We start from the raw sequence: 27,658 nt of genomic DNA on the forward strand, positions 1-27,658 counted from the left end.
GGCAGCTTGTGAGTCTTTCAGTATTCCTGGGCACCCTGGCCTGGCATGAAAGCAGCCCCAGAGCAAAAGTGGCCACAGCAAACAGAGCAGAGCTGAGAAATGTCAAAGGGTTCATTACCCAAACATGCTCTTTTATAACCCAGGCATCTGGTTTCCATATTCATATAAAGTTATATATTGTCATATCCACTGTGCTTTTGGAAGGGCCTAATTCACTAACTACAGATGAATAAATTTATATTACTTCCTTGTTGTGTTTTTAAAGACATTTTTTTCCCTTATCTTATCAATGTATTTTTAGGGACAGAAGTTAGAACATTTAAATGTCTGTAGTTTTTAGTTTCTGCCTGGCAGAGGAGTGAACTGTGTGCATTTGGTATCATTTATGTGAAGAATAATGTTGCTTATTTGTACATCCATGCATTTTTCTCCCATGATTAGGATTCATCCATATGTCCAGGCATTTTAAGTGGTAGATTATGATTTGCAGTGGGATTTTAGTTCAGAAAGGAGTGAGCAGGGAGATTTGTTTCAGCAATCTCTGTACCTGGAGCTTTATGTTTCTGTATCTCCTCTGCTGAAATTGGACCCTGTGCAAAATGTACTTGGGGAAACAGACTTTACCAGAGCAGAGTAGGAGAGGCTGCTTATGTGCAGGGATGGCTTTTTGATGGGGCCATGCAGACTTGCAGGAAAGGGGTGCACATTGTGTCTCTGGGGGTGTATTCCAAGCCAAGGCATCAAAAGCCCCTGGGATGTGCCCATGAACCCATCAGGGCAGTGATGCTGAGGGTGAGGGCAAGGTTTGCTTGCCACAGGAAGGCAGGATGGTCAGGTTGGCTCTGGAAGCTGTAACAGGGTGTAACAGGACACTGAGCTTGGTCTACACTGAGTGAGAAGTTATAGAGCACAGCAAATTTATACATACAGCCAGCAGCTTCTGAACATTTCAGCAGCAAACCTCAATTTGAGCAGAAATCTTTCCCCCAGGAGCAGAGCAGAAGACAAAGCAACCAAAATAAAAATCAAGAGATCAATACTAAAAGCAAAACATAGTGGCAAAGATGCCTCTCCAGAGCAAAGGCAGGTAATTGCATAACTGTTCCAAGGGGAAGAGAAAAGGTCAGCAGGCAGAAGACAGGGGCTGGTGCAGGGAAAGTTCCTGCCTGGATGGGGACAGCATTTCACAGTGCATCAGAAGGAAAGTGAATGAGGATGCAAAAGTGACTTAAGAAAATGCCAGACTGCCTGAGAATGTCTGGGTAAGAGTGTCCAAAAATGGCACAGTGTCATGGGGAGAGACATCCTCCAAAATGCGGGGCTTTTGAGGCAGCACCAAACCCAGCAGAGTGCTGGGAACAATGTCAAATTCCACAATGAAGTTGTAGCAGATGGCAGAAGAGGGAGTCAAGGCCAAGACTTGGCAGAAAGAAGGAAAATGTTAGCCATCAGCCTGTCTGAGAGCAGCAGGAGGGAGGAGATATATGAGCAACCTGGAGGACGAGCAGGACACTCAGCAGAGTGAAAGCAGAGAGCAGGGAGGGAGGGAGGGAGGGTGCAGTGGAAGGTTGGTTTGGGGACCACACTAGGATAAAAAGTATAGAACTGCAGCTGGCTGGTATCAAAGACCACTCTCACCAGGTCTGTGTGAACTCTCTGGCCTCAGCAAAGGGGCAAAGTGAGAGAGCAATTCTTCAAAAGGAAAATGCTATGAATCTTTAGGGAACCTGACTGGGAATGAAGCTACAGGAGGAAAAAGTTCAGCAGTATCACACTGACTGCTCAGCTTGGGAGCTGTATTTCCAGCTTCACAGCTGGTCATGAATATTTCCTTCTTCCCACCCCTTCCTTGACTGGTTTTTGGATGGGGAGAAGTCCTTTCTATTCTTGGTAACCTGCAAGGTCTCAGGTAGGGAACACGCTACCTCTCCACTTATCTCTGAGGTTGTGTACATCTTTGAAGAGATGTTCCTTTCCTCCACCATGGGCTCTCCTGGTAGTGCCCAAATCATCCAGGTTTCATAGACCCCTGGTATTTGTGTGTGTTAATACTAAACCCTGAACAGAGACTGCAGGATTTGATACAGATACAGAGTACTCAGTTAAAATAATTCTGCCAAATGGGAATTGTTGGGCAGGTAGAATGTACTGACTTAAACCTCTGCTGGCTCTTTAAATAGGCTTCACTCTCTTGGTTCACATGTCTGATAAAGGAAAGAATAATATAATTATTTTTTTAAAAAATCAGACATTGCCTGAGACCCTCCTCAAGTCAGCCCTTAACATCATTAGATGCAGGAACATCAGCGGAGCCCAGGCTGGCAGTGTCCTCCTGTCTCTGCTGGATTCCAGCTCTGAGGATGTGTAACTGCAGTGGAAGCTGCTGCCACCCCAGGCTGGGGGCTGGGGCTCTGGGGTGGGCAGGGTGTCCATGGCAGGACCACTGTCTGCACGGGGACAGCACGTCCTTGGCTCTTAACCAAGGTCTGAGTTGATCCCAAGCAAATCACGGACATTAAAATCCTCAAATGGGGCCATTTCTGTAGTAACAGCTAAATTATAGCCCATGAGCTCCAGGAAACCAAATAAGGGCTCCATGTGCAGTATTTACTTGGGCAATTTCACTTAACCTTGCCATCTTTTAATTGCTTTCATATCCTGATTTAGTAATTTCTGAGTTTTTTTTTAAATAGTTCCATTTATTGAGAAACACCACATGAGACGTGAACTGAGTAATTTTCTGTTTCTGCAGTTTTGTACCATAATAGCAACAGAATCATCTGTAGGCAAATTCTTGAAACAATGAATATCTGTATCTGTTTTGGATGTTTGTTGTTTTTGTAGCAGTTCATTTGCAGGACAGAGTTTACAAGAAATTGAACTGATTTGTAGTCAAAGGAGTGCTTTTGGTTCCTTCTGAGTTTTTAAGAAAAGAGACAAAACTAAGTAATAATGCAGAAAACACGTAAAATGGTAATTTATCAAGTTAAAGATCTCAGTTTGATTGGAGAGGGAAATGCTGGACTGTAAAAAAATTGCAAAAAGCAATATAATTCTGAGGAAATATTCTTCAGAGGAAAAATTAACCTATATTCCATCCTGTTAGTGTCATGGAACAAATAATTGAATTCCTTGCTTTCTTGTCAATGCAGCAATATGTAACTCTGCTCAAATGCTCAGGTAATCAATAGTTTTTATGCTGATCTTCTTAATTTGTTCTTTGAAAACTGTTCTATTTACCATTTCTTCTGTTCTTACAAAGTCTTCACAAAAAGGTTGGGTTTTTGGACTCACATCCCACAGCTGATGGAGCACAATACCAAAACTCACTCAAAAGACAATCCAGGTTTATACTTTATTTCCATGCAACACTTTTTGAGAAAAGTATGGAAGTTTATTTTGAAAGAAATAAAATACCTCATGAAGGGAAAGGAACAGAACAAAGCTCATCCATACAGATTCTTCACTGTGGTGACTGCTCTGAGCCTTTTTGCAAGGTGGTATCGTGGTGGTGGGAGCAAAATCAGTTATCCAAGGCAGTATTTGCCATGCCAAAATTAACTTTTGGATATCAGGAAAATGAATTAAGGTGTCACTGATGGCAGCTGCCTATGCCAGTGCCACCCTGCTCCTGTGTACATGGTGGGCAGGGGAGTTGCTCTCATTCTCTACCATGGTTTTCAGGCTTAACAAAATGCAGCACATTCTTCAAAAGGACAAGGTTGAAATGGATTTTCAATCACCATCTCAAATTTGGCTTCAAGCTGCCATAAACTGGAATATCCTGTGGTAAATAGAGAACAATCTGCTAAGGTGGCAGTGGCACTTACACAGTTCCCTCCCCTGTCCCCATTGTAAGAATTTTTTCTCTTGTGTTTCTTTTGTTTAATGTTGTCTGTGCAGTTTTCTACAACAGTTTAACTGCTTTATTGGCAACAAGGAAGGACATAAAATCTGTTATTGCAAGTGAGGAAGAAACATATGCTCTGTGCTTAATGTGCAGCTGGAAAATACGCATGAAGATATTTTTTAAAAGCTCTTCACATTCGATGGCTTTTTATTTCCCTTCTTTTCTATATACCCCCAAACAATTGCTGGTGCTGCCATAGCTGATTAGAGGATGGTGCTAATAATGCCAGGATTGTGGATTTGTTGCCCATATGCCCATTCACTTAAGAGTTGGACCTTTTGGTCCCTGTGGGTCCCTTCCAGCTCAGAAGATTCTGATTCTGTGATTCTAAAAATGCAGCAGCGGGGGAGGAAGAGATAGGAGGAGTTGCTGAGGCTTCTTGGACCTATGGAATGGACAAGCCAGAGGATAATTTCCTGCATGGGGACACCCCTGTGAGGTGTCTAGAAATCAAGACACTGAACTTGTCTGAATCAAAGGGGTATAAAATAAGGATAAATGTGAGGCATGGGAGCTCCCTAAACCAGCCCCACAACCAAGGCCTCTGAGATGTGGAGCTGCCCTTGAAAATTCAAGCACTGGGCAAAGCTGTGCAAAGAGATGTTTGACCAAGAGCCCTTGACCCTGCAAGGAGCAGGAGTTCTGTGCTGTGTGTGCTCCCCAAACACACTGCAGCTCACTGCCAGAATCACTCACTGCTTTCCTCCCATTCCTGCTCCAGCTTGGTTTAGGGAGAGTGGGACCTGCTGGGCACTTGTCGTATCATCCCATGGAAATGCCTTTTACTTCTTTGCTTCCAAATCCTCTCCGGGCCCAGCATCTCATGGGTGCTTGTAACCAGGCATTTCCCAGTTAATTATCAACAAACTAATAATGAACGCTGAGTCTTCAATGCCCAGACCTGCATGGAGTTTCTCACCCTGTAATTTGCTCAATATTCAGCCATACCAATCTTACAATTCAACACCAAAGCACTGCACACCGATATTGTCCAGAAAGAAGCCAATGAGACAGGAATTAACCAAGCAAGTGGGCTGCAATAAGAAAACGAGGTTCTGGCTGGGAGAACACGGGTACAGGCTCCTGAGTCACTTCTGCCTTTCCACGGTGCTTCGTTGCCACCCAATGGCCTCACACAAGGCTGCAAGAATTAAACTGGAAAAGGTGCATTCTATGAGATGCCTTGCATTTCATTAAAACCACGGAGAGCTTTTGAGAAAAGCTTCTCAGATCTGTGTCTTTCCATTCATTCCCTGCTGACATAAGTCTCTGCTTAACAGATGATAAATAACTTTTTTTTCCCCCAATGTGACAGCCATAATTGCAATATACACAACACCTGTATTTTATCTGTATTTAGAAGGAATTTCTCTTGTCTTTTGCAATTTCCTTCCTCAAGAGGACAAGATGCCTGGAGGATAATGGTGTTGTGAGGCCTGGAATGGTCACTAAATGGTAATGCTGTGATGGCTGATCCATCCATCCTCTGTTTGACAAGATAAGAACTGCCTTTGCCACTCACTCTGGCCCTTGTGACCACAGCAACACATCTGTCTCCTGTGAGATAATCCCTGTCTTGTTTCAGATATGTAGTTGAACCACAGGAATGGCCAGCAGGCACCCCGGACAATCCTGACCACTATTCACACATCTTTTTTTTCTCTTTTCCCACTTCTTTTACTATTTCTGGAGCTTACCTTTCTCTGTCTTTTCCCAATCTTTCTCTACTCCAATCCTCTCTCATTTGAGTAATTCACCCCTAATTTTCTTCTCCCTAAAGGTCCGGGTTTTCCCTTCATGTGTACACAGCTTTTGCATTTGTGACTCCCTGGCTAGGTGCTACTGGAGCTGTACATTGTCAGTGATGCTGCTGGTCTTGCAGAGCTCTGCTCCCTGGGACGTTCCCAGTGCTCCCTCCCACCACTTCTGAAATCTGGCTGTTTCCCACATCACTCCTCCCAAAGCCCCGGTGAAAGCCAGGCATCTCTCATGGTGTTGTCTGCAAGTTTTTTGGTGGCACCAGCACTGTGACCTGCCATGTGAACAGATTAGGATGCTACACCCACACACTGCCCTTTTCAAAGAACGTGACCTCACTTCAGGGTCTGCAGTTTTGCCCTGGTCATTCCAGCTAGCTTAGCCATGTAGGAAGCTCTTACTGAGGTGAAAACACCAAGGCTGAAATGATTTGGAACTAAGGGACTGGGCTCTCCATGTGTTGCTCTGGTGAGCTCTGACCAGGCTGAAAGAGGGAGCGTGGGTCAGCCCATGTCTGCTCCTGAGTGAGGATATGAAGGGCAAGGACAGGAGCTGGCAGCTGGCAGCTTCACTTGCTTTTGATGTAGATGGATGAAGATGCTACAAAAGGGGCTGTTTTCTGGGGTGCTTTAAAGTGCTTTTTGAATCCACAGCTGGAGAACTTCTTCTGAGGGCACCACAACCACCATCAGGTCACATTGTTCATCTTCTTCACTGCCCCGCAGGATCAGCTGGGTGGGGGGCTCTGATTCTTTCTGGAAAACAAATGTACTCACTCAAACACCCTCAGGCTGCTGAGTTGGTCTGCATGTCCTTTTCCCCACAAAGTGTTCCTCTCATCCTTCCTGCCACAGCTGCCCAGAGAACCCCCAGCCTCAGAAGCTGCTAACCTGCATTCTCACTTGAACTGGACATTTCAACACATTCCCGAGGAGCTTTTGATTGATTTCTCCTTAGCAAGCTGCTGAGGAGCTCAGAGGGGTTAGCAGGGGACATGGAGCAGTGGTGGCAGTGGCACAGCTGTTTGGTTCAGGGAGCAGCTGCTCAGGCTGGGTCAGTCCCTGTCTCCCAAGCCTTTTCCCCAGAAGCACCGGGAGCATCTTCCCTGTCTGGGGCTTGGGGCCAAAGGCAGTGACAGCTGTGCAGCCACTTCAGGGCTGCTGGTCCCTTCAGCTCAGCTCCTCACGCTGGAATGGGCAAGGCTTCCTGGGAGTCTGCTTTTTCTGCCTGCCCCATCTTCCTGTGAATACCCAGCACTACAAAGACCAATAAAACACAGTAGAAAAAAGTTACCAGTGTGTCTGGAAGGACAGCAGTGGGGCAGAGGGAATACTGGAAGATTTTACTTATTTTCCAGGTAAGGTAAGGCAGGGTTAAAGCTGCCACAGCAAAGCCAGCAGAGGAGATGAGGGCAGTGACCAACCACACGGATGTGTCACCTGGAAATGACAGAAGCAGCAAAACTTCTCAGAGGCACTGCAGGGACAAAACACTCACTGCAGTCAGCCTGAGCTCTTCCACCCACCCTGGGGAGATCCCTCCCCAGCAAATCCCGTGCCAGTGTGGGGGCTGCACTCCTGACTCCTCCTGTTCTACCTCTCCCAAGGGAAAAAACACATCACGTTTGCAGAGAGGGCGAAGGTTTGGGGTGGAAAGCAAAGGAAGAGCTTTGGGCCTGAGCAGAGCAGGGAGCAGGAGGGAAGGCTGGCTCTTACCCTGTGCCCTCACACACTGTGTGGGGCTGAAGCTGCTGCTCCTGTTGATGGCCTCGACGTGTGCCTGAGCCTTCACACAGTACTCAGCTCCTGCCTCCATGGTGTCCAGGTGAACCACGGAGCTCACCTCCTCCATCACCTTCTGCTGCACCTGCCACAGGCCCAGAACACAAAGCGTCAGGGCACAGGGCAAGGATCTAACAAAGGATCTAGCTGCATGGAACAGCAGCTCTGCTATTGATACTTTAGAGAACCTAGACGTGAAACACACACACTTTTGAGATAATGTTAGTGTAGGATGTAATAAAAATGTTGATCTTTATTGAAAAGCCTCCAGGGACCAGTGTGGAAAATATCCACAACAGCCCACCCCTCACAGGGTGAAAATAGATTTGTAAGTTTAGTAAATTAGCCTAATTGACAAAAAGCACCAATTTGGAGCACGAGTGGTGATGCAACTCCCCCACCCCAAGTTCAGACCCCTTCTAAATCCTCCCCCCTCAGATGGAACTGAAGTTTGTTGGTGAAAATGTGTCTGAAAGAGCTTTTTTCCAACCTTGGTTTCTAAGAAGAACCAAGATAGGATAGGGGCTTTGGAATATGTTTTGTCTTTCTGTGTATCAAGGCAGGGGAAAGTACTGGGAAAACTGGCTACAAATGCAGTAAAAGGCTACAGAGCTCCAAATGGGTGTGTAAAGAATACAGAGATACAGAAAAGAGAAAACACAAAAATGATCTGGCATCACCGTCATGCTTGTGCAGAGAGAAAAGGAGGGAGCAGCAGGGGATGCCTGAGGCCTGTGTGAGCAGAACAAAAGAAGGATAAAAGCAGCCAACAAGAAAGCACAGCGGAGTGCAGAATGAGCTCACACGCTTTGGGAAGGGCGGGAGGGGATGGAAGAAAGAAGCTCTAAGCCAAAGAGTCCAAATGATGGTGCTGGGCCACAACACTAAACCAGGACCTGCTACCCTGCTAGGAGGGGGATGTCTGAGGTCTCGACAGGTTGAGGGTTTTTCTGGGTGTGATGGATGCCAAAATCATCACCATGCTGTGAGAGGGGTGTGAGAGCTGTGCCAGAGAGCTGAGAGGGGATGGACTGGGCTAGTGAGGGGCGAGTGATTTGGTGTGTGCAGCTATGACACACTCCAGCAAAGCTTAAACAGCATGTGGTCAGCAGTACATTATTTTATTGCCATAAATAGGTCTGCATTCATTGCTAGCAGAATGAATTTTCTGTTTCCAGTGTCCCCAGCCATGAGAGGAGGGGTAACAGCTCCCCAGCTGCTCCTCTTTCTGTGCTGCAGATGCAAACCTGTTCTCACAGAAGGTCTGATCAGCCTCCAGCTCCATACACATATGGAAAACTACAACAAGCCAGGAGGGCTCTCCTGGCAGGACAAGTCCTTTCCACCATCAAAACAGCCTTCTCCACAGAAACATGATATGGAGGGCCATTAGTTTGAAAAGATTTCAAGGACAAAATCAGGTCTGTGACTATCTGGGGTGACCTCTTGCAAAAACATCAAATGGCACGTGTCAGATGTAAAGATTAATAAAAAAGCCAGTAAGAGTCCCAGCATAGGACTTGTACTGACCAGCCAAACTAGTGTTTGCACCAGTCCAGTTGGTAGAAAGTATTCTGAAATTTGGGGTTAATGTTGAGGTCATTAAATCACATACTGAAGAAGTAATATTTTATTCATAAGACACATTCAGATACGAACCTATTGATTGTTTTTAAGGTGTCAGAAAGCCTATGGACAACGTTGGTCTCATTTAGCTGGATTTCACAGTGGGCAGTCCTGCTCCTGATGCCTCCTTACAGAATAAAGACTTCTATATGAGTAAATTGCTAATTGAGAGTGGCAGAAGTCATGGTGGGGACTCAGGTATTAGTGGAGGTGATCAGGAAGGAAAAATGAAAACTGATACTGCTAGTGGTACTAAAAACCCACTTCACAACAGTAAAGATGACAGACAAGTGTGAAGAACAGCAGGAGGATCTGATAATAAAGCAACAAATGCAATTCAATATTGATAAATGTGGAATTATGCTCATGAGATTTTTCCTCCTACATTTTCACAGCATCTTTCATCAGAAACAGGAACCTAGGGTTCAGTTTCCATGGGATTATCAGCTCTGTGGTAGTCACATTAATAATTGCTGGAGAGACAAGGGAGTGGGAAGACTTGTTTTGTTTTATGGTGCTAACGCAGAGTGTTCCTGCACCTCGGACTCTGCAGGTTTCTCCCTGCCCTCCCTGGTAAAGACAAAAATAGCTGTGAGGGCTTCCACAGGGAGCAGCTAAATAGTCTGGGAGTCCTTGGCCTGGAAAAAGAGACAGAATATGAAACTAATAGAAAGGAAGGAGAGGAGAGGAGAGGAGAGGAGAGGGAGAGGAGAGGAGAGGAGAGGAGAGGAGAGGAGAGGAGAGGAGAGGAGAGGAGAGGAGAGGAGAGGAGAGGAGGAGGAGAGGAGAGGAGAGGAGAGGAGAGGAGAGGAGAGAGGAGAGAGAAGAGGAGAGAAGAGGAGGAGAGGAGAGGAGAGGAGAGAGGAGAGAAGAGAAGAGAAGAGAAGAGAAGAGAAGAGAAGAGAAGAGAAGAGAAGAGAAGAGAAGAGAAAGAGAAGAGAAGAGAAGAGAAGAGAAGAGAAGAGAGAAGAGAAGAGAAGAGAAGAGAAGAGAAGAGAAGAGAAGAGAAGAGAAGAGAAGAGAAGAGAAGAGAAGAGGAGAGGAGAGGAGAGGAGAGGAGAGGAGAGGAGAGGAGAGGAGAGGAGAGGAGAGGAGAGGAGAGGAGAGGAGAGGAGAGGAGAGGAGAGGAGAGGAGAGGAGAGGAGAGGAGAGGAGAGAGAAGAGGAGAGAAGAGAAGAGAAGAGAAGAGAAGAGAAGAGAAGAGAAGAGAAGAGAAGAGAAGAGAAGAGAAGAGAAGAGAAGAGAAGAGAAGAGAAGAGAAGAGAAGAGAAGAGCGAATGGGGAATAATTGTTCTCAAGGTTGAGACTGTACAACAGCTAAGCTGCAGAATTCCTCATTGCAGGAAGTTGTACAAGATAGAAGTTTACACAGATTGCAATCCTGAACAGATAAATTAATGGATCAAAAATCCACCAAGGATGAGTAATGCTGCAATTTCTGGCTCAGAAAACAGAAAAGTTTGTCAATACCTCAGTGTGACACCTTAATCACAGTCTTAGCAGACCAGATGATGTTCAGAGGGAGAAGTCAGCACAAGCACCTTTGGTTCCTGACTCCTGGTTTCTATCTGTAGTTGAGTTATGAGAGGGGATTCCTTTTCCCAGAGAAGGAAATGTGGGAAGAGCAGCCAAGCTTCTCCACGAGGAACCCACAGCAATCCAGTGGTGTGTGCAGGATGAGGTGGCACAAATCCACTCCAGGCAGGTCCTTCAGCCCCACGGCAGGAGCTGGGACTGGCAGACAGGCTCTGGGCAATGTGGGTAGAACTCACCCTGCTCTCCTGGCCCTTCTTCCAGTAGAGCACGTGGAACTGGAAAGAGGGTCCCATGTCTGCCAGCTCCACCAGTAAATGGTGCCCATCTGCCACGACCCTCAGCAGGGGTGGGGTCAGGGAAGCTGCAACACAGAGACCACCATTATCACCCCCAGACAGCCCTGAAATCCCCCCTTTGGCCCAGGCAGGAGAGGGAGAGAGGCTGCCAGCACCAGTGGAGTAACATCCATCTGCAAGAGCAGGTGGCTGCTTCAGCGGGGCAGAAACCTCTCTGCTCTTCCTCCCCGTGTGTCCAAACACAGGCACAGACCTTCAGCAGGACGGGGACCATGACTGGCATTGCAAATGGGAATTTGGCAATAGCTGAGCTGCACAGAACTTGAAAGGCTTTGAATTTTCTCCAGTGGAGGAGCTGCCTGGCCTGAGGGTCCCACGTGAACAGCTGCAGCAGAACCAGCTGGGCACAGAAGCTGGGACACCAGATCAGGTCAGCTCTTGTGCTCCTGGCCACGAGCTCAGCTCTGACACACAGAATAGGAGCTGAAAAAACACTGCTTTTTGTAGGAATTTTGGCAGTTATTCAAAGGTGAAGGGAAAAACATCATGAGCCTCAGGGTAATTCACATGAATCCTGATTTTCTTTTAGTGTCTGCATGGTTTTAGATGGGCTTGGGCAGACGATCTGCTGTGACTTCAGGTTTTGCAAATGTATGCAAGTAAATCTTTAGGTGATTTGCTTCCTGCTTACTTTGATATTCAAAACTTGGTTTTGTCTGGGATTCTGCTGTGAGGAATATTGGTGAAATAATGAGAATCAATCGAGCATAGATGGAACTGTGCACGGTACATTTATGAAGTGGGAAGTTCAAGGCAGTACAGAGATCATGTTAGCACTATGCCATTATTCAAATTTTTTTTTTTTTTACCACTGCTGTAGCTGAAACCTGTTTCAACCTCTTTGCTTTCAAGAAAGGAAGGAGAGTGATGCATAGTGCCATATAGAAGAGATGTTCTTAATAGAATTTGCTCTTACATCCAGTGAATTGCCACTAATATTGAGCAATATGAAAACATAAAATCCAAGCGTGTAGATTATGAGTGTGCCATAAATGGGAGGCCTGGGAATCTACTTTCTACGTTTAAATGAAAATCTGAAAAAAAACAAAGGTGAAAATCTCCTTACTACCTCATCTCAAAATTAAAAAACCCCTCAAAACATTATCATTTGGAGGTTAAAAGCAAATACTGTGCTAATGCACTGACAAAAGAACATTGCAAGATACATCTGCTAAACAAACGGGAGCGTTTCTATTTAGTGCTGGCACACTGGATACCAGCTAACTATTTGAATGTTGAGAAATGAAGAAGGAAGACTGACTAAATTGTTTGCTTTAGGAAGATCTTTTCAAAGGGTTTTCCATGTGTTATCATCCTTGATGTGCCTCTAGCCCTGTGGGCTGGCACTGGGGCTGTGCAGTCTGGAAGAGCCGAGGGCTGTGCTGCTGCCCTGGCTGCCTGTGAGTCCTTCCAGAGCCTGTGGGCTGTGCTTGAACCCCTTAGCTCCTCTCAGACTCAGTGCCAGCGTTCCTAAGAGGTGTGACAGCAGAGCAGTAGGAGAGCAGCATAAGGACAAGAACTTGCAGTGCCTTTTCTTTCTCTTTTAAACATCTGTCACATTCACATTGGATCCCAGTGCAAGCTGTAACCTCTGAACTGTCACAGCTTAGTCAGAAGACTGTTTTGGGGTCCCTAAGACATTGGATCAAGCTGCCAAAGGCTTCATTGAACCATGAGAAGCTGCTGCTTTTGTCCCTGCCAGTCTCAGGAATGTCCTTCCCCTGTCTCTGCCTGACAGTGTGGTCTATGCCTCTATCTGTGCCTCCACAGCTGCTGGAAAAGGGAAGGAGTTTTTTTATCTAAAGCACTCTCTAGGCTATGCTTCCACACAAAGAGTCACATTCACCAGCTTTGGTGGCACTTCTGATGGTGCTGCTTTGACCAAGACCTCTGTGTGAGTGAGGACTGCTCCCTCATGAAGTAGTGAGTAACTTCCAAAAATGAATGAATTTTTAATATTGGGTCAGTTCTGGTTTAGACAATTGCTTGCCTGGCTAAAGCTGATCAATGCTGCCAGATTGAGAGCTGCAGTCTAGCAGTGACCTCAGCAGAGCTTCCCCACCACAGTTTATGTTGCTGAAAGCAGTTGACTACATGGCAGTGAACAGAGGGAATTATTCCACAGAAATCATGGAAAGAGTACACTCATTTTAGGCTACAACACGATCCTTGGGTTAAGCTGGGCCTCAGGCTTTGCAGGACTTGGAAGTATATGGAGAAAACATCCTGCATTGCTAGGATGAAATTAGTGCTGTGGGTTCCACTTTTCTCTCCTCTTCTGAGGTTACTTCACAGATCTGACACCATGGGAAGAGTGAAGTGGGATTTTCAGGACAGTACAAGGCAGATAGAGCATGACAGGGGTGTTTTCTGGAGTAAAAGCTCCCTCAGGATCAGGTTCTGGACCTCTTAGAAGTGACTTCATGGCTTGGATTAAATGACAGCAAGCCTAGTTGATCAAAAACCTTAAATTTAAGGGTAAGAAAGAACAACCTGAGAAAGGAAATTTCTGCAGTCATCTTGATTATCTTTGAAACCCTTGAAATTCAAGCCCAGATGAATTTGTCTCTGCCTGGGGATGAGCTCACGCCCAAGAACATTGTCTGAGAAGGGAACCCCCCAGTGCAGAAGGAGAGGAGATGAGAAGCAGGGTGTGCTGTGTGCATATCTGGGCCCTGTGTGCCACGCACTGGGCACAAACAGGCACCTGAGAACACCTCAACACCGAGCTCTGAGAGTTGAGCCCAGAAGACGCAATTTGGGAGCAGGACGCACTCATGGCGCGGTTGAAGAATCCTTCCATGGTGCCCCACTGTGACCTGGTGGCACCAAGCTCTGCCCTGACCCGCAGCTTGTAGGGCACAGTGGCTGAGATGTCCTGGGTGATGTTGCAGAGCGTGGCTGTGGTGAGGGAGCACTCCGAGATGGGGATCCAGCTGCCGTTGGCGTATTCCCGTTCGTATTCCCTGCGGACACGGAGCACACAGGCACCTGTTGGAGTCTGTGAACCAGAGGCCTCTCTGAACTCTTCAGAGAGAAATCAGAGAGCAGGGATTGAACCAAAACCTCTGGATAGATTGAAGTATGTTAGGCCACTCATACATGGAGTAAAGGTGTAAGTATAAGTTTTAGATTAGTAAGTAAGAATATGTTTTAAGTGCTTTGAGTAAAGGTCTTAGATGCCAGTGTAGAAGAGCAAGTTCTAGTGAAGGCTGAAAAGCATGGTCCTAGGTACTAGTGTTGAAAACAAATTTCCATGCAGGCTCCAAGAACATAGTTTTTGACATAATAAAACTATAGTAAGAATATTGCTTACATTTTTTAGCTAGAACAAGGCAGACCATATGTATAGTTTATATGTGCTGAGAAACTAGAATTCTAATAGGTTAGGAAGAAATGGCTTGGGTTCATGTTTTTAGCTTATTGGGTAATTTGTGTGTAAGGATCTGTGCACTGGGGAGAGATTGGCTCCTGCTCTCTCGCTTTTCTTTTCCCCTCACCACCATCATCATCACCCAAAGAAGACAGGAGCTGCAGCAGCATCACTGTCCCTCCCAGTACCTCGACAGGAGCAGCCTCCACTTCTAATTGGGACTTTACTTCTATTTAGGACTCTATACCAAAAACTTTTAGCACGGACTTTAATGCTTGTGCCTCTGCCTTTTGAGACTGATGTGCCTTTACAATAAACAGCTTTATAGCAGCTAATAGCAGCTCGGTTCTTTTAAAGAGAACAACAAACAGGCAGCAGTCTGGCAGGAGCTGTGTCTGTGCAGCTAAGGCTGCTGGTGGCTGCTTTCCAGGTAAAACCTGTACTGGGATGCACTGGGGTGGGAGCACCACAGGTGTTTGGAACCAGTGTGGGTGTGTTTTAGGTCTTATCTGGAGAAAATCACCCCGGGTTCGTGAGCCAAATGCAGCACAATATTGTGGGAGGTGGGGACAACCAGCGCTGTGTTGATGCATCAAGCCTTGCCCACTCATTTCACTTCATCATCCCCCAATTCCAAAGCTATATTGTAATAAAAGTAAGAGCTCAAAAATGTGTCAGAAACCTCCTGTGGTGTGCGTCAAATGTTTAAACGTTTACATAAAATAAAGCTCAATGTTTTCTCCGTCCTCTTCTAAATAAAATGTTGCAAATCTTCTTAACTTTTGAATTCTTGGACAGAGGCAGACTTCTTTGATGGAATTGATCCACACCTTGGATTACTCAGGTATCTATTAGCCTGCAAAATGTCCCAGAATTGGAGCAAAAGGGATTATTCCCCTACTTCTCATTAACTGTGCTAAAGCAAACTTCTCTTAGGCTTGTGAACTGCATATGATCAAGACATCAAAAAATTTAGAACTTAAAGTTGAGATAAACAATGTTCAAGAAGCAAAAAGAACAAAAACAAATCAAGTAGTTACCCCTGAAACTCAACGGAGTATCTCACAGTTGCTCCCTGGATGATCACAGGACTCCAAGTTAAGAAGTGTTTCATGTTGGTTGAAAGAATGGAGATACTCTGAGGTGCTGGTAACAAAGCATCTCCTCCTAAAATTCCCAGCAAAAGAAAGGCAAAGAAATTAATTTACTGGGGGGGCGGGGCAGAAGTTTTCATGTCTTTTCAAGTCTTGACTTTAGGCCATTTTTGGTAAAAAAAAAATTGGCATTCTATAGTACTAAACTGTATATTAAACTGTCTAGAAACCTATTTTAAAAGCAGAGAGTTCTGAATTGGACTATCAGTCTTTTAATGGCCCAAGGGTTATTTCCTGTTTGGTGAGAGCAATCTTCATTTCGTGGCTGAGCTTGGTTTAGTGCACTTTTTTTGTTGTCAAAAGCAGTGAGTCTTCTCCTTGCACAGTGACTGCCATCTCACTTCAGCTGAACCACAGAAGTTCATACAGAAATTAGGATTCTTTCCTGCTTTGACTAGGAAAGATTCTGTACCCAGTGGCAATGTACGTGCCTCTATAAAAACTGTTCACTGATTTAAGTTTCTGTTTGGCATCATATTCTGAAAGTTATAGTTTGGAGGAGTGGTTCATGCTTTTCCAGAGAACTTTTGATCTAGACATAATCCTGTGTCATAGCCAAGCAAATTGTATTCATGGTTTCTCCCACCCATCTGTTGCAACAGCCCACAAAGCAATTGTAACAAATACAAGTTTAACAGCAGAAGGAAAGACAATTCTAGGTTATATAAACAGCACTGAGTGCAAACAGTGAAGTGTTTTGTTTGAATGTTGAAATAATCCATCAGCTCTGGTTTGTTCATTTTGAAGGAAAAGGAAACAATGATCATACAAAGTGTGGGAGACAACTGGACAGAGAGCAAGGCAGGACCCAGAGGGCTGAGAGCTGCCACATTTCCATCTGATTTTGAATTCACCAGCAGCCTCACAGGAAAAGCCAAACTACACTCATTGAAGCCAGGGTATTGACTCTCACCCTAATGTCTCCAGTCATGCCAAAGAAATGGCTTTATCTCTGCAAATAGCATTTTTGTCTCCTACCCTATCAGCAATACGTTTTATTTAATTTGTTACACAGAGAATACATTTCCATTTAGAATGGTGATGACCCTTTTAATTTAACATTTAGTATTTTAATTCTCTTTGTGTTAGAAAATTACAATTAAAAAACCCACCCATGGTCAAGTCTAGTACATTTTTCTGTCTTACTTTTCAGCTTGAAATACCTTAAATAAACCTTGATAAAGTTCCATTGCTCTGGGATAGATTGTAATATCCTTGTTGCTCTGTGAATATAGAACAATGTATTATTTCCTCATTACTTGCTGTTACTTCATCACTACTATCATCACTGCTTACGCTAAGTGTATGTGAACACTGTAAAAATTTTAATACCATTACACTTTTATTCATAATATTATCTCCTTTCAGGGGGCTCAGCAAGCATAAGAGGAAACAGCAACCTCAGACTTGGTGCTGCACAGTGGCATATCCCTTAAAATTTTAATTATAAGGCTGAGAAATCCTTCCTGTTGTGGTAATAAGCACTGGCTTTTTAACTTGCAGTCATTGTATTGTTTAATCTTCTTTGCTAATATGGAGGACAACAATGCCACCAGCTTTTTGTATCTTGGAGCATACTCTGACTCTACATTTGAGGAAATATCAGTGAAGGGGAATCTGACAGAGAGATTCTGAGTTCTAAACACTGGTAACAGGAAAATAATGTCTATAACATCCGGAGAAGATAAAGACATTTCTTTGTTAGCTAAATGTTGAAAATGAAGGCCATACATCTCTAAGTCCTAGAAGTAGCAATTTAGACAAGGATAATAAATTATGGTAAAATCTCTTTGGCTACAACTCAAGCCTGCAGGCTCGGGGAACATCCCTCCCTCATCTGCTGCTTACACAAACTCACAGCAAAAGGCAAGACCCTGGTACATCCCCCTTGGCTTTTTCTGCCCCCAGCAGCCAGAATCAAAACTCAGAGTCCCAGGCTAGACAGGAACACGCTGTCTTGTGACCTGTGTCTGCTCTGCACAGCCACAGGGGCAGCTCAGGGCATAAACATTCAACCAAATCAGTGCTCTCTGCTCAGAAAGGAGACTGCGACATGAATTTTTGTATTTCAGGTCGAGGCCAAGAGAATGGCAGACACAGTGTGGGTTATGCCACTTTTCCCTCCTACTCTGTGTCACAGTGTGAGAGGCTGGCAGTCACTACCCACACAGGCAGCAGTGCTCCTGCCTGCAAACAGCACTCAGGTAGCCCAGCCTTAAGCAAAAATGCAGTAAAAACAACCCCACATTTCTTTAAATAATAGTTGCCCAGCTCTGTCATCTTTTAAAACACATTTGTCATAATCTTCCCTGTTGCACAGAAAAAACTCTCCCAGCAGAAACCACTTGGTGCTGTCACTGGATTCTGTCTGACCATCTAAGAACTATAACAAGGCAGCTGTAAAATTATTTTTTCTGAGGCAGAGGAAAAAAAAATGGAGTGCAAGACAACCAGAATGTTGTTGAGATAACCTAAATTGGCACATTTAGGAAACCTGGACCAGGGAAAACCCAAGCACACTGGCAAGCCATGTTTGCCTTGTAGAGTACTGGCTTTGCAAACACCAGAATGCAGGCAGGAGATCTGAGACCAAGCTCCTCTGAGATGGGTCTGCTGTGTAGCATTTACCTGGATAAGCAGATTTCCAGTTGCACAGCCTCCTTCCAGGGTGAAGGAGATCCTCAGAGAAGCAACTTGAGCTATTAATTAGAATTTTACATCCTTCCTCTCTGACCCTGCATCCACTCCACAGGCAGAGCATCCCTATGCACAGAGTGACCAGCACTGAAAGATTTGAGAGCTCAGCTTCTCACAGAACAGTAAAAGAGCAGAGACAAAACCAGCATTACTTAAATTCCTCCAAACTGAAATTTCCCTTTAGAGTTCAGAAGTGACCTGTGGAACAGAATTTACAGATTGCCTCTTTCATTTGCTTATTCCGATACCCATTTTAGAAAAGTAACTAAAATTCAAGATCACCTGACCTTGTACTCCTTTGGGTTAAGTGCTGCTGAAGCATACTGAACAAAAAGAGAAAAGACTTTGCTACTCACAGCCTCTCTGTCTTCTGACTCGAGTCAATGAAGATTTTCATTTACCTGAGAGATTTGGTGCACTCAGAGCACAGAGGAAGAAGCAGATGAGCTTTGGTGACATTTTTGCTCGGGTTTTCCCCACGTTCACACCTGGTTACACATCTGAGGAGTCTCCCCTGCCAGCCAGGGATCCTTTCCTGATGCAGCCAAGGTGGGCAGAGCAGAGACCCCAGGGCAGTGCGGAGCTCCTGCTGCCTGCCTGCAGAGTGCCAGGGAGGCACAGGTACTGTCTGCGAGGATGCAGCTGCAGGGAGTGCCCAGGTGATTGCTGCCAGCAGCTCTGGGCAGGTCTGTGCAGCTCTCTGCTGGATGGGGTAACTCTGCTACACTCCCTGAGAGATTTCACACCTTTAACGGAGGCCTGCTAAGGAGGAAATAGCATATATTGGGTTTTCCCACACAGCTGTAAATGCTCACTCCTCTGCTCAGCCCCAAACTGGATAAATCCTGATGCTTCCAAGCACCAGGAAGGTTTCCTCATATTCCTGTGGCATGTCTTATGTCCTTGCAAAAACGACTGGCACCTCTGGGCTGATGGAAGGAACCTGTGTCCTCCATCCAGTTCATCTCCAAAACCACTCTTCTGCTGGCTGTGTTGGGCGTGTGCTGAGCAGGAAATTGCGTTTCCAGGTCTGATTTGGTGCAGGCACAGGTATCCTGTGGTTTTTCCATCTTCCAGAGTCCACTGCTCCCCACCTGACCCGGGGTGAGGGCAGGATTTTCCTCTGGATGCAGCTGAGACCTGAGAACCCAAAGCCCCGAGGCTCCAGGGCTGCAGCAGCAGCAGCAGCTCCCTTTGTGCTCCAGGCTGGATCCTTCAGAGCAAAGGGAAAGGCAAAGTTCAGGGGGAGTTCCTCATGTTCTGCAAAAGGTCACTTCAATGGAAAGAAAGTCGGACTGCACAGATAATGCAAGCAAAGGCCAAATCCCACCAAATCCCACCAAATGATTTAGCTCTGATGAAAGCAAATATTAGAAACCTCTCTTCTAAACTACTTCCTCCTCCTCTTCATTTGCCACCTTAGAAGGGGTTTCTAGTTCTTAAAAAAAATGTATCCTCTCTAAGACCTTTTAATAGAAAAGATTTGACTTCTGTTTTCAGTGGTGAACAAAAGGGATGTGTCAAAACCTGTTTAGTACATCTTTCCCAAGGAAAGAAAGGGTGGGGTTTTTTGATTTATGGAAGAGTACAAATAATATTCAATCAAGCAAATGTCTCCAGATTCTCAGACATGCAGGAGCGGCACAAAGTCCCCACATTTCCTCCCTCTTTCCATCATTTCCCTTCTTTCATTTCTTCCTTCCTTCCTTTGCTTTCTACCCCCTCTTTTTTTTTTCTCCTTTCTATCCTTCCTCTCAGCTCCCCTCATCCTCCATCCCTACTTCTGTTCCTTCCTGCATCCCTTCCCACCTCCCTTCTCTTTCTCCTCTCCATCTTTGGGACAGTCTGAGCACTTCCCAAACCTGGGAATGTTTTCCTTCCATGGTAGAAGGATGTTCTCTGAAACACCTTTCAACTAATCTTTTATCTTCTTGCTCTTCACTTCTATCTTTTTATTTTCATCCAATATCTGTACTGATAACCAAAAGGTGGCTATTGTGATGGATGACTTTGTTATTGTTGTGGAAATCATGAGGTCCAAGAGGAAAACATGGGTGTGTGTGACAGTATTAGCAATAGGACAGTATGCTTTTTGCTGGGAAGCAAAAGGAAGATTTGCAGAAAAAAGGCAAAATTTACTTGTCAGTGGAAAAAACCCATCCATTTGTTCTCTTGCTGTACCAAGAATTTAGAAATGAGGCAACTCTGAAGTTTGAACTATTGTTCAGTTAGAGCTGTGTGGCATTTCTGCTTCTTCACTGGGTTACTCTTGTGGTGCCATAAACAGGTGTATGAATGTTGATTAAATATTTTGATTAAATATTCAGACATAAGCTGAGAAGAATCTCAAAGCCCTGTCTGTGAGCGAGCCAGACAACTTTTCATTTTCAAGGGTAGGGAAGATGAATGCAGGCCCATTTCCTAATTAATCAATGATTAGCAATGAAAGGGAGAGTGGGTCTGCCATAACAATGAGGCACAATAACAACTCAGCTGCCCTGAGTTATCAGCAAGGTTCCAAAATGAAAACTGTGATAATACTGTATTATATTTCCTGCCTTAATTACAGCCACCATAAATATGAAGAAAACTCGAGGTGGAAGCTGAAGGTAGTGCACATACAGGGCTGAGGGGTGCAAAACAGCAGGTTTGGAATAGAGGTGATTATTTAGATTACAGGAGCAATAAAAGTGGCAAAACACCTTCTGACATTTCCCCCTGTTCTGAGGTGCTGTATGAAAATAAATGGTTTTATAGAGATAAAAGGAACTCTTTCAGCTGTACTGTATTGCTTTCAGAACTGTACCAGTTCTTCAGGTCTTTTTGAAATTGCTGAAACAAATATTAGCATACCTTTCCCTTATCAATTATTGTTCCAATTATATCTCTGTAAATTTTTTAAATGTTATTCAGCATGTGTTTCTAAAGAGGAAATATACTAAACATGTATTTCTAACGATAAACATCTGTCTGATTAAATTTGTTTTGCAATTCTTGCCTTGCATTTGAAGTTATTCAGGCCAGTAGTTGCACCAGTAAGCCAGGATGCTGTGGAATCCATATCTAATTCAGTTTGGGTTGATCACGTGAGGTCATTTCCAAGGAAAATAGATTGAAGGAACAAAAAAAAAAGACACAGGTGATAATCTAAAAGGAAAGGTTTAAGTTATTTGAGTAGTAACTAGGCAGGGCTTTATATGACTCCCTATGATCTCCTCTGCAATATGTAGATATCCTGGTAGATGCTAAAACATTTTAATTACTGATTTATTTATGTGTGTGTTGTGATATGCTTAAGATTCCAATCTGTGTCAAAACCTAAATAAATGTGACAAATATAGAAAAATATTTTATGTGGACCAAGTCACTGAGGGAGAAATCCCCTCTGATTAGGAGAAGACTTGAAGCCTTGCAAATCTGACCAGTGAGTGCAGAATTCTGTCTTCTGCAGGCTTCTCCATGACCTTGCTTTTAGTGCAGAACCCTTGCCTAAGGATTTACCTACATTGCAAAACCATCGTGTGGGAGTGGAGGGAAGGGAATATTTTGGGAGGCAGCATGTGACTGCCATTCCCAGGACTGGAAACAGGTCTGGGAACTGCTTTCATTTCACAACAATAATAAAGTCACTCACCACAATAAAAGTATCAGGATAAAAGTAACATGATATTGGGATAATGATATTAGATAAAAGTAACAGGAGATTGGGATAATGAAGATCAAGAAGATAAAAGATAAATTGAAAGGTGTTTCAGAGAACATCCTTCTACCATGGAAGGAAAACATTCCCAGGTTTGGGAAGTGCTCAGACTGTCCCAAAGATGGAGAGGAGAAAGAGAAGGGAGGTGGGAAGGGATGCAGGAAGGAACAGAAGTAGGGATGGAGGATGAGGGGAGCTGAGAGGAAGGATAGAAAGGAGAAAAAAAAAAGAGGGGGTAGAAAGCAAAGGAAGGAAGAAATGAAAGAAGGGAAATGATGGAAAGAGGGAGGAAATGTGGGGACTTTGGATTGTGCTGCCCCTGCATGTCTGAGAATCTGGAGACATTTGCTTGATTGAATATTATTTTTATTCTTTCATAAATCCAAAACCCCCACCCTTTCTTTCCTTGGAAAAGATGGACTCATGTTTCCAAAGCAGTCTCTTTTTGGAGATGTGACTGCAGTGCTGCTGGGAAGTGGCTGAAGGGTTAATTTGGCTGAGCTGGCTGAGAGTGGAGTGATTCAGATCCACAACTGGTTCTTTGGGCAATGCAAAGTTCAGGGAATTTATGGATCAGAACAAATGAGCTGTGAGGTTCCTGCTGCTGGGAAATGACCTGGCCACACCAGGGTCCCTGTCCTGAGCTTCAGCAGCACCACGAGCTGGGGACAAGGCTGACACAAGAAAATAAATTACCAGAGAGAGAAGTACTATAATAAAACACAGTGCTGGGTTCTTCCAAGAGAAATTATAGTGCTACCTGCAAGTCAGCCTTTGCTGTATATCTAGAAAGCATTTTAAAAACCCTTTAAAGGGAAGAATTTTGGTTGGGACAGACAATGGACTCCTGAACCAGCTGTTTAAATACAGGAGTTTTGAATGTTTACTTCAGTCCATGGCTGGAAAAGCTCCAGTGCTGTGTTTTCACAGTTGTTTGTAGGTTTGGGCATAAAGGCACCCTGGGGCTTTCTCCAAACTGATACACTAACTGCAAATATTTGCTTTTTTGGGTACCAAGGGATTATGTGCTCAGTTAAATAAGTGGACTCAGGAAGAGGCAGTCATGTCCCTTTTGCCATGGTTAGACAAAATGACCTATTTTATCCATCCAACTCTCCCTCAAGTCTCTGATCTCCACTCTTTCAATGCTTCCAGTCCTGTAGATATTAATTTGCTGTTTGCACTGAATGGCAGCCTGTAATATGGACAAGATGAGTACAAGAGCTGCTGCTGCTGTACTGGGAATGGCATTAGCTGAATGCCTGATTTCCTCCTTTGCTCTTCCAACAAGCATTTTCTCTATGAGAATTAGAGATCCAGCACAGGACACAGGGTGGACTCTGGAGTTTCCACATCAGTAGATATGTAGACCTTATCAATGGGATAAGTGAAGTAATTCTGTCTGAAAAGAGGGCCAAAAGCCCTTTCAGGTTCATATGATCGTTGCCAAATCTGATCTCCTTTCTTATTATAGATGGAGTCCCTGAAATCAGAATGAAAAAACCCAGAAGAATCACTAATTTATCCCATTCTTAAAATCCCAAAGGAGCTCAAAGGCCTAATTTCACATGCAATTGTCACTTAACCTTCACAGAAGCTGCTTCTGTATGATGAGTGAGGGCAATAATATAAAATGGCAATGAACCCACAAATATTTATGAGGGAGGGCAAGGTAAGGGGGATGCTGAACTCAGAGAGGCTGGAACTTCCCCAGGAAATGGTGTTTGGGTCCCAAAATGTACATCTGGTATTGAAACCCTGCTGCACACAGTGTTGACCATTTCTACTCTTGGCACTCCGCTGAAGTTTTTGTAAAACCTACACCAGAAGGAGACTGTTTTAAACCAGAACAACTCAACTTGCACTGTTGTTGGGGTTGTTAGGGCTGGCTGTTCGCTCTGCTGAGGGGCTGAGCATGGCTTTGGGGATTGCTGCAGCAGAAATGATGTCTGTGCTCTGAGCTCAGGCAGGGACCTGACAGAGCAGGGCAGCCAGCACAGCTCCAGCCCTGAGCTCAGAGTGCACGGCTCTGCAGACATGGTTTACACCTGCAGCACAAAGGGGACCTGCTGGGCAATGGCAGAGAAGGACTCTGAAGGAGCAAGTCCTGCTTGCTTAGGGGTCAAAGCAAAACCACGACTGAATGATCCCAGCTTAAGGCCAGAACGCTGACTTGACAAGTGAAAAATTAAGGCAAATAAGGGAAATGAGGGAAATGTAATCCTTGCAATCTGATCTGTACAATGCGCTGCTTCAGTCTGATTCTCAAATGAGGAAAAATTTATCTGATTATTAAATGTTTTAGCATGAGATGCAAAAAAGTTGGTTTTCAAGGAAGATCCTCAAGGAGGCTTTGTTTTTAAAATCTCCGTGTTGGTTTGTTGTAGACATAGAGCTTTTTACCCCTTTACAAACACTGCATTATAATATACAAAAGAATGGGGACAGAAGGAAGACAAAACTGAGTATGAAAAGGGAAAATTCAGTGAGGGTGATAACGTCTGTTAAATGTACCCAGGGTCATCCAGACATTAAAGGATCAACAAAATTTAGGAATTTCTTTAGTCACCACTAAACGTCACTGTTGCTCCACAGAATGACTGTAGGTACTTTTGTCAAGGATGATTTGACTTCGAAGACAAAACCTTTGGAACCCGGAATATGCACTGGTATATGCATTTCTGTTACATTTGTGTGAGACTTATCCCCAGCTCATCCAGAAAAAAATATTCATTTTAGAGAGACAGACACTTTGTTAAACCTCTCCATGAGATTAAACAAAAAAAAAAGAGCCCTCTTTTTTCTTAAGACCACTTGATTTCTGGTATGTTTTCTTGAGTCATAAATCTAGCAAGCCCAGTGTAACTGAAAAAAGTGCTGGATTGTCTGTTCTTGTTTTGTTTTTTTTCCCCCTCACAATCAGTATAAGAAAGAGAAACAAAACACCTTTAATTGTTAGATTAAAGAAGGGAATCTCTAGGAGGTTCATCCTGCAGTTCAGTGCAAAAAAATAATCTGGGAGCCTGAATTTTAGGAAAAAACCTCATGTGTGTTCAAGTGAGGATTAGTGATTCCATGTTTGAAAAAAGTAAAGATGAATATTTAAATATTTCAAACTGGCCCAAGATACCCAAGCACAGTGAAAAGACTCAACAAAACTCCAATTATCAAAGAATATTTTTTCTTTCTGTGGGATGAGATGTTTATGAATATTTTGCTGTGTATATAGCAGTTGCTTTTCAAGAATCCATGTTAGATTTTCTGGTAGTATAGAAATAAGGAGAAAATGTAAGTTAAAAGAAATGGGATCTAGAAGGATTTGAAGAAAGCATTGAGTTAACAGGAAAGAAGTAAGCATGCTTTGAAATATTTATACAGATGTAGGAGCCAAATTGCTGTATTAAAAGTCTCCTGGAGTTCAGAAAACATGTGCAAGCATTCTGCTAAGGGACAATTCTTACTCTAAATCATGTTTCTTTCCTTAATCATATTTTTTTTTTAAACCTGCTTGTTTCCAAGGATGCTAACATGGGAAGTACGTATTTATTGGTTTTTCTGAAGTTCATCTCTTCTACTTAGTATCATTTTCTAAAGCATGAATTCCGTGCTCTGGCTCTTTCCAAACACAGCCACACTCTGTGGAGTTGCAGTGGTCAGTCCAGGAAAAACTTCTCCCACCTGAGATTACAGCCTGGGGCTGAAGACGTCCTTGTGAGATCACCAATGCTGATTTTGGATTCACAGGTGGCTTATTGTCTGCAGTCCCAGAGCACTTGGGAGCCTCTGTAAATGCAAAACGTGCCCATAAAGACAGGGTTATTTCTCTGATTTTCAGCAAATAAAACCAGGACACCTTTCAAGATTATAAACAATCCATAATATCTACTGGGACTCCAGAGAACAGATTGCTCTTTTATAGAGTAATTTAGAAACCAAGACTCCAAAGCCATGTAAGACCATCCATGCTGAATACTCAGAGCAGATGCAGTAGGGTGCACACAGATATCTAAATATTCTTCTGTTTGGGTTTTACAGAAGAAACCATTCTTGATTGTTAAAATTCTGTGTCTGGCCTGAAGGGCAGATATTGGCAGGTAAATATAGAAATAAACTTATGAAACACTTCTGCTTAGCTCTCCTTGGGACTAAGGATGAGGAGATAAGAATTATAAAGAACAAATCCAGATTGTGCTGCAGATGGTTTCAAGAATCAAACTGAAGAATACTAAGGAAATAAGCCAGGTAAAACAGCTGTGATCAGTGAGACTAATCCCTCTGGCATTCAGAATTGTATTTTAGACAGTTTAAAAGATGTACTTAAAAGCAAGCCCATTAATTCTGCCAAATCAGTTAAAAATTACAATATTTTCTATTTCAGTCTGTCCCATCAGCTCATGTACATCTGACCAGCACAAACTGCCTGGATCATGAAGGGTTTCCCTTAGGAGAGTTCCTATTCCATACCCTGCTGCTGAGGCAGGAATCTCCATGTCTTTGGTCACTGCCTCTACTCTCTCATACCTGTTGCTCCAAGAACTTTGGCTTGGATTCTCTGCTGCTGCTGTTCATTGATCTCAGCTTTCAGTGCTCCCCAGTTCCTGGAATGCCATTTTGCTGCACACCACTGAAGTTTGGGAGCATCAGGACCCCCTGACTTGGGATGAAATTTTCTGCCATAGGGCAAGACCTGACGTTCAACCATTTCCGATTCTTTTATTCTTGCCTGTGCACAGTGGGTGAGTTTCTGCTCCAGTTAAATGAATCCATCAGATCCTGCTGGCATCTGTCTGCCCTGGTGGCTGCAGGGGAAACAGGGGAAGGGAAGGGAAGGGGAGGGGAGGGGAGGGGAGGGGAGGGGAGGGGAGGGGAGGGGAGGGGAGGGAAGGGAAGGGAAGGGAAGGGAAGGGAAGGGAAGGGAAGGGAAGGGAAGGGAAGGGAAGGGAAGGGAAGGGAAGGGAAGGGAAGGGGAGGGGAGGGAAGGGAAGGGAAGGGAAGGGGAGGGGAGGGGAGGGGAGGGGAGGGGAGGGGAGGGAAGGGAAGGGAAGGGAAGGGAAGGGAAGGGAAGGGAAGGGAAGGGAAGGGAAGGGAAGGGAAGGGAAGGGAAGGGAAGGGAAGGGAAGGGAAGGGAAGGGAAGGGAAGGGAAGGGAAGGGAAGGGAAGGGAAGGGAAGGGAAGGGAAGGGAAGGGAAGGGAAGGGAGGGGAGGGGAGGGGAGGGGAGGGGAGGGGAGGGAAGGGAAGGGAAGGGAAGGGAAGGGAAGGGAAGGGAAGGGAAGGGAAGGGAAGGGAAGGGAAGGGAAGGGAAGGGAAGGGAAGGGAAGGGAAGGGAAGGGAAGGGAAGGGAAGGGAAGGGAAGGGAAGGGAAGGGAAGGGAAGGGAAGGGAAGGGAAGGGAAGGGAAGGGAAGGGAAGGGAAGGGAAGGGAAGGGAAGGGAAGGGAAGGGAAGGGAAGGGAAGGGAAGGGAAGGGAAGGGAAGGGGAAGGAAGTTGCCCAGACCATCACTCTGTTAGAACCCTACAGCACAAGCCCATATTTACACAGCCAAAATATACTTTAGCATAAGCTTCACGATTCCTCACCCCTCCATGTGAGCAAGAACACACTAAATTGTGATATTCAAGTTAGTGGAAATGACTTTCATAAAATTTCAACCATTGTTCTGTCCCAGGCTTCTGTTCAAGGAGCCTGGTAATTTTCTTCACATTTGCACAGAAGAAGAAAAGTTCAGGCAACCTTAACTTCTCTTTGAGCAAAGGCTGAATTGCCAAG

At 44.5% G+C, this 27,658-nt stretch overlaps 1 protein-coding gene across 1 annotated transcript; it reads right to left on the bottom strand.

Moving 5' to 3' along the window:
- Window positions 1-6,297: 6,297 nt before the first annotated feature.
- Window positions 6,298-26,593, bottom strand: LOC134050348 (interleukin-20 receptor subunit beta-like). The gene is given in 9 exon segments (XM_062503357.1): window positions 6,298-6,423; window positions 6,962-7,107; window positions 7,384-7,534; window positions 10,848-10,972; window positions 13,743-13,933; window positions 15,381-15,507; window positions 18,593-18,671; window positions 18,673-18,788; window positions 26,413-26,593. Coding segments are annotated over 9 exon segments (1,242 nt in total).
- Between the last annotated feature and the right edge of the window lie 1,065 nt (window positions 26,594-27,658).

This window comes from Cinclus cinclus, chromosome 16 (assembly GCF_963662255.1).
Source record: "Cinclus cinclus chromosome 16, bCinCin1.1, whole genome shotgun sequence".
Lineage (NCBI taxonomy): Eukaryota > Metazoa > Chordata > Aves > Passeriformes > Cinclidae > Cinclus > Cinclus cinclus.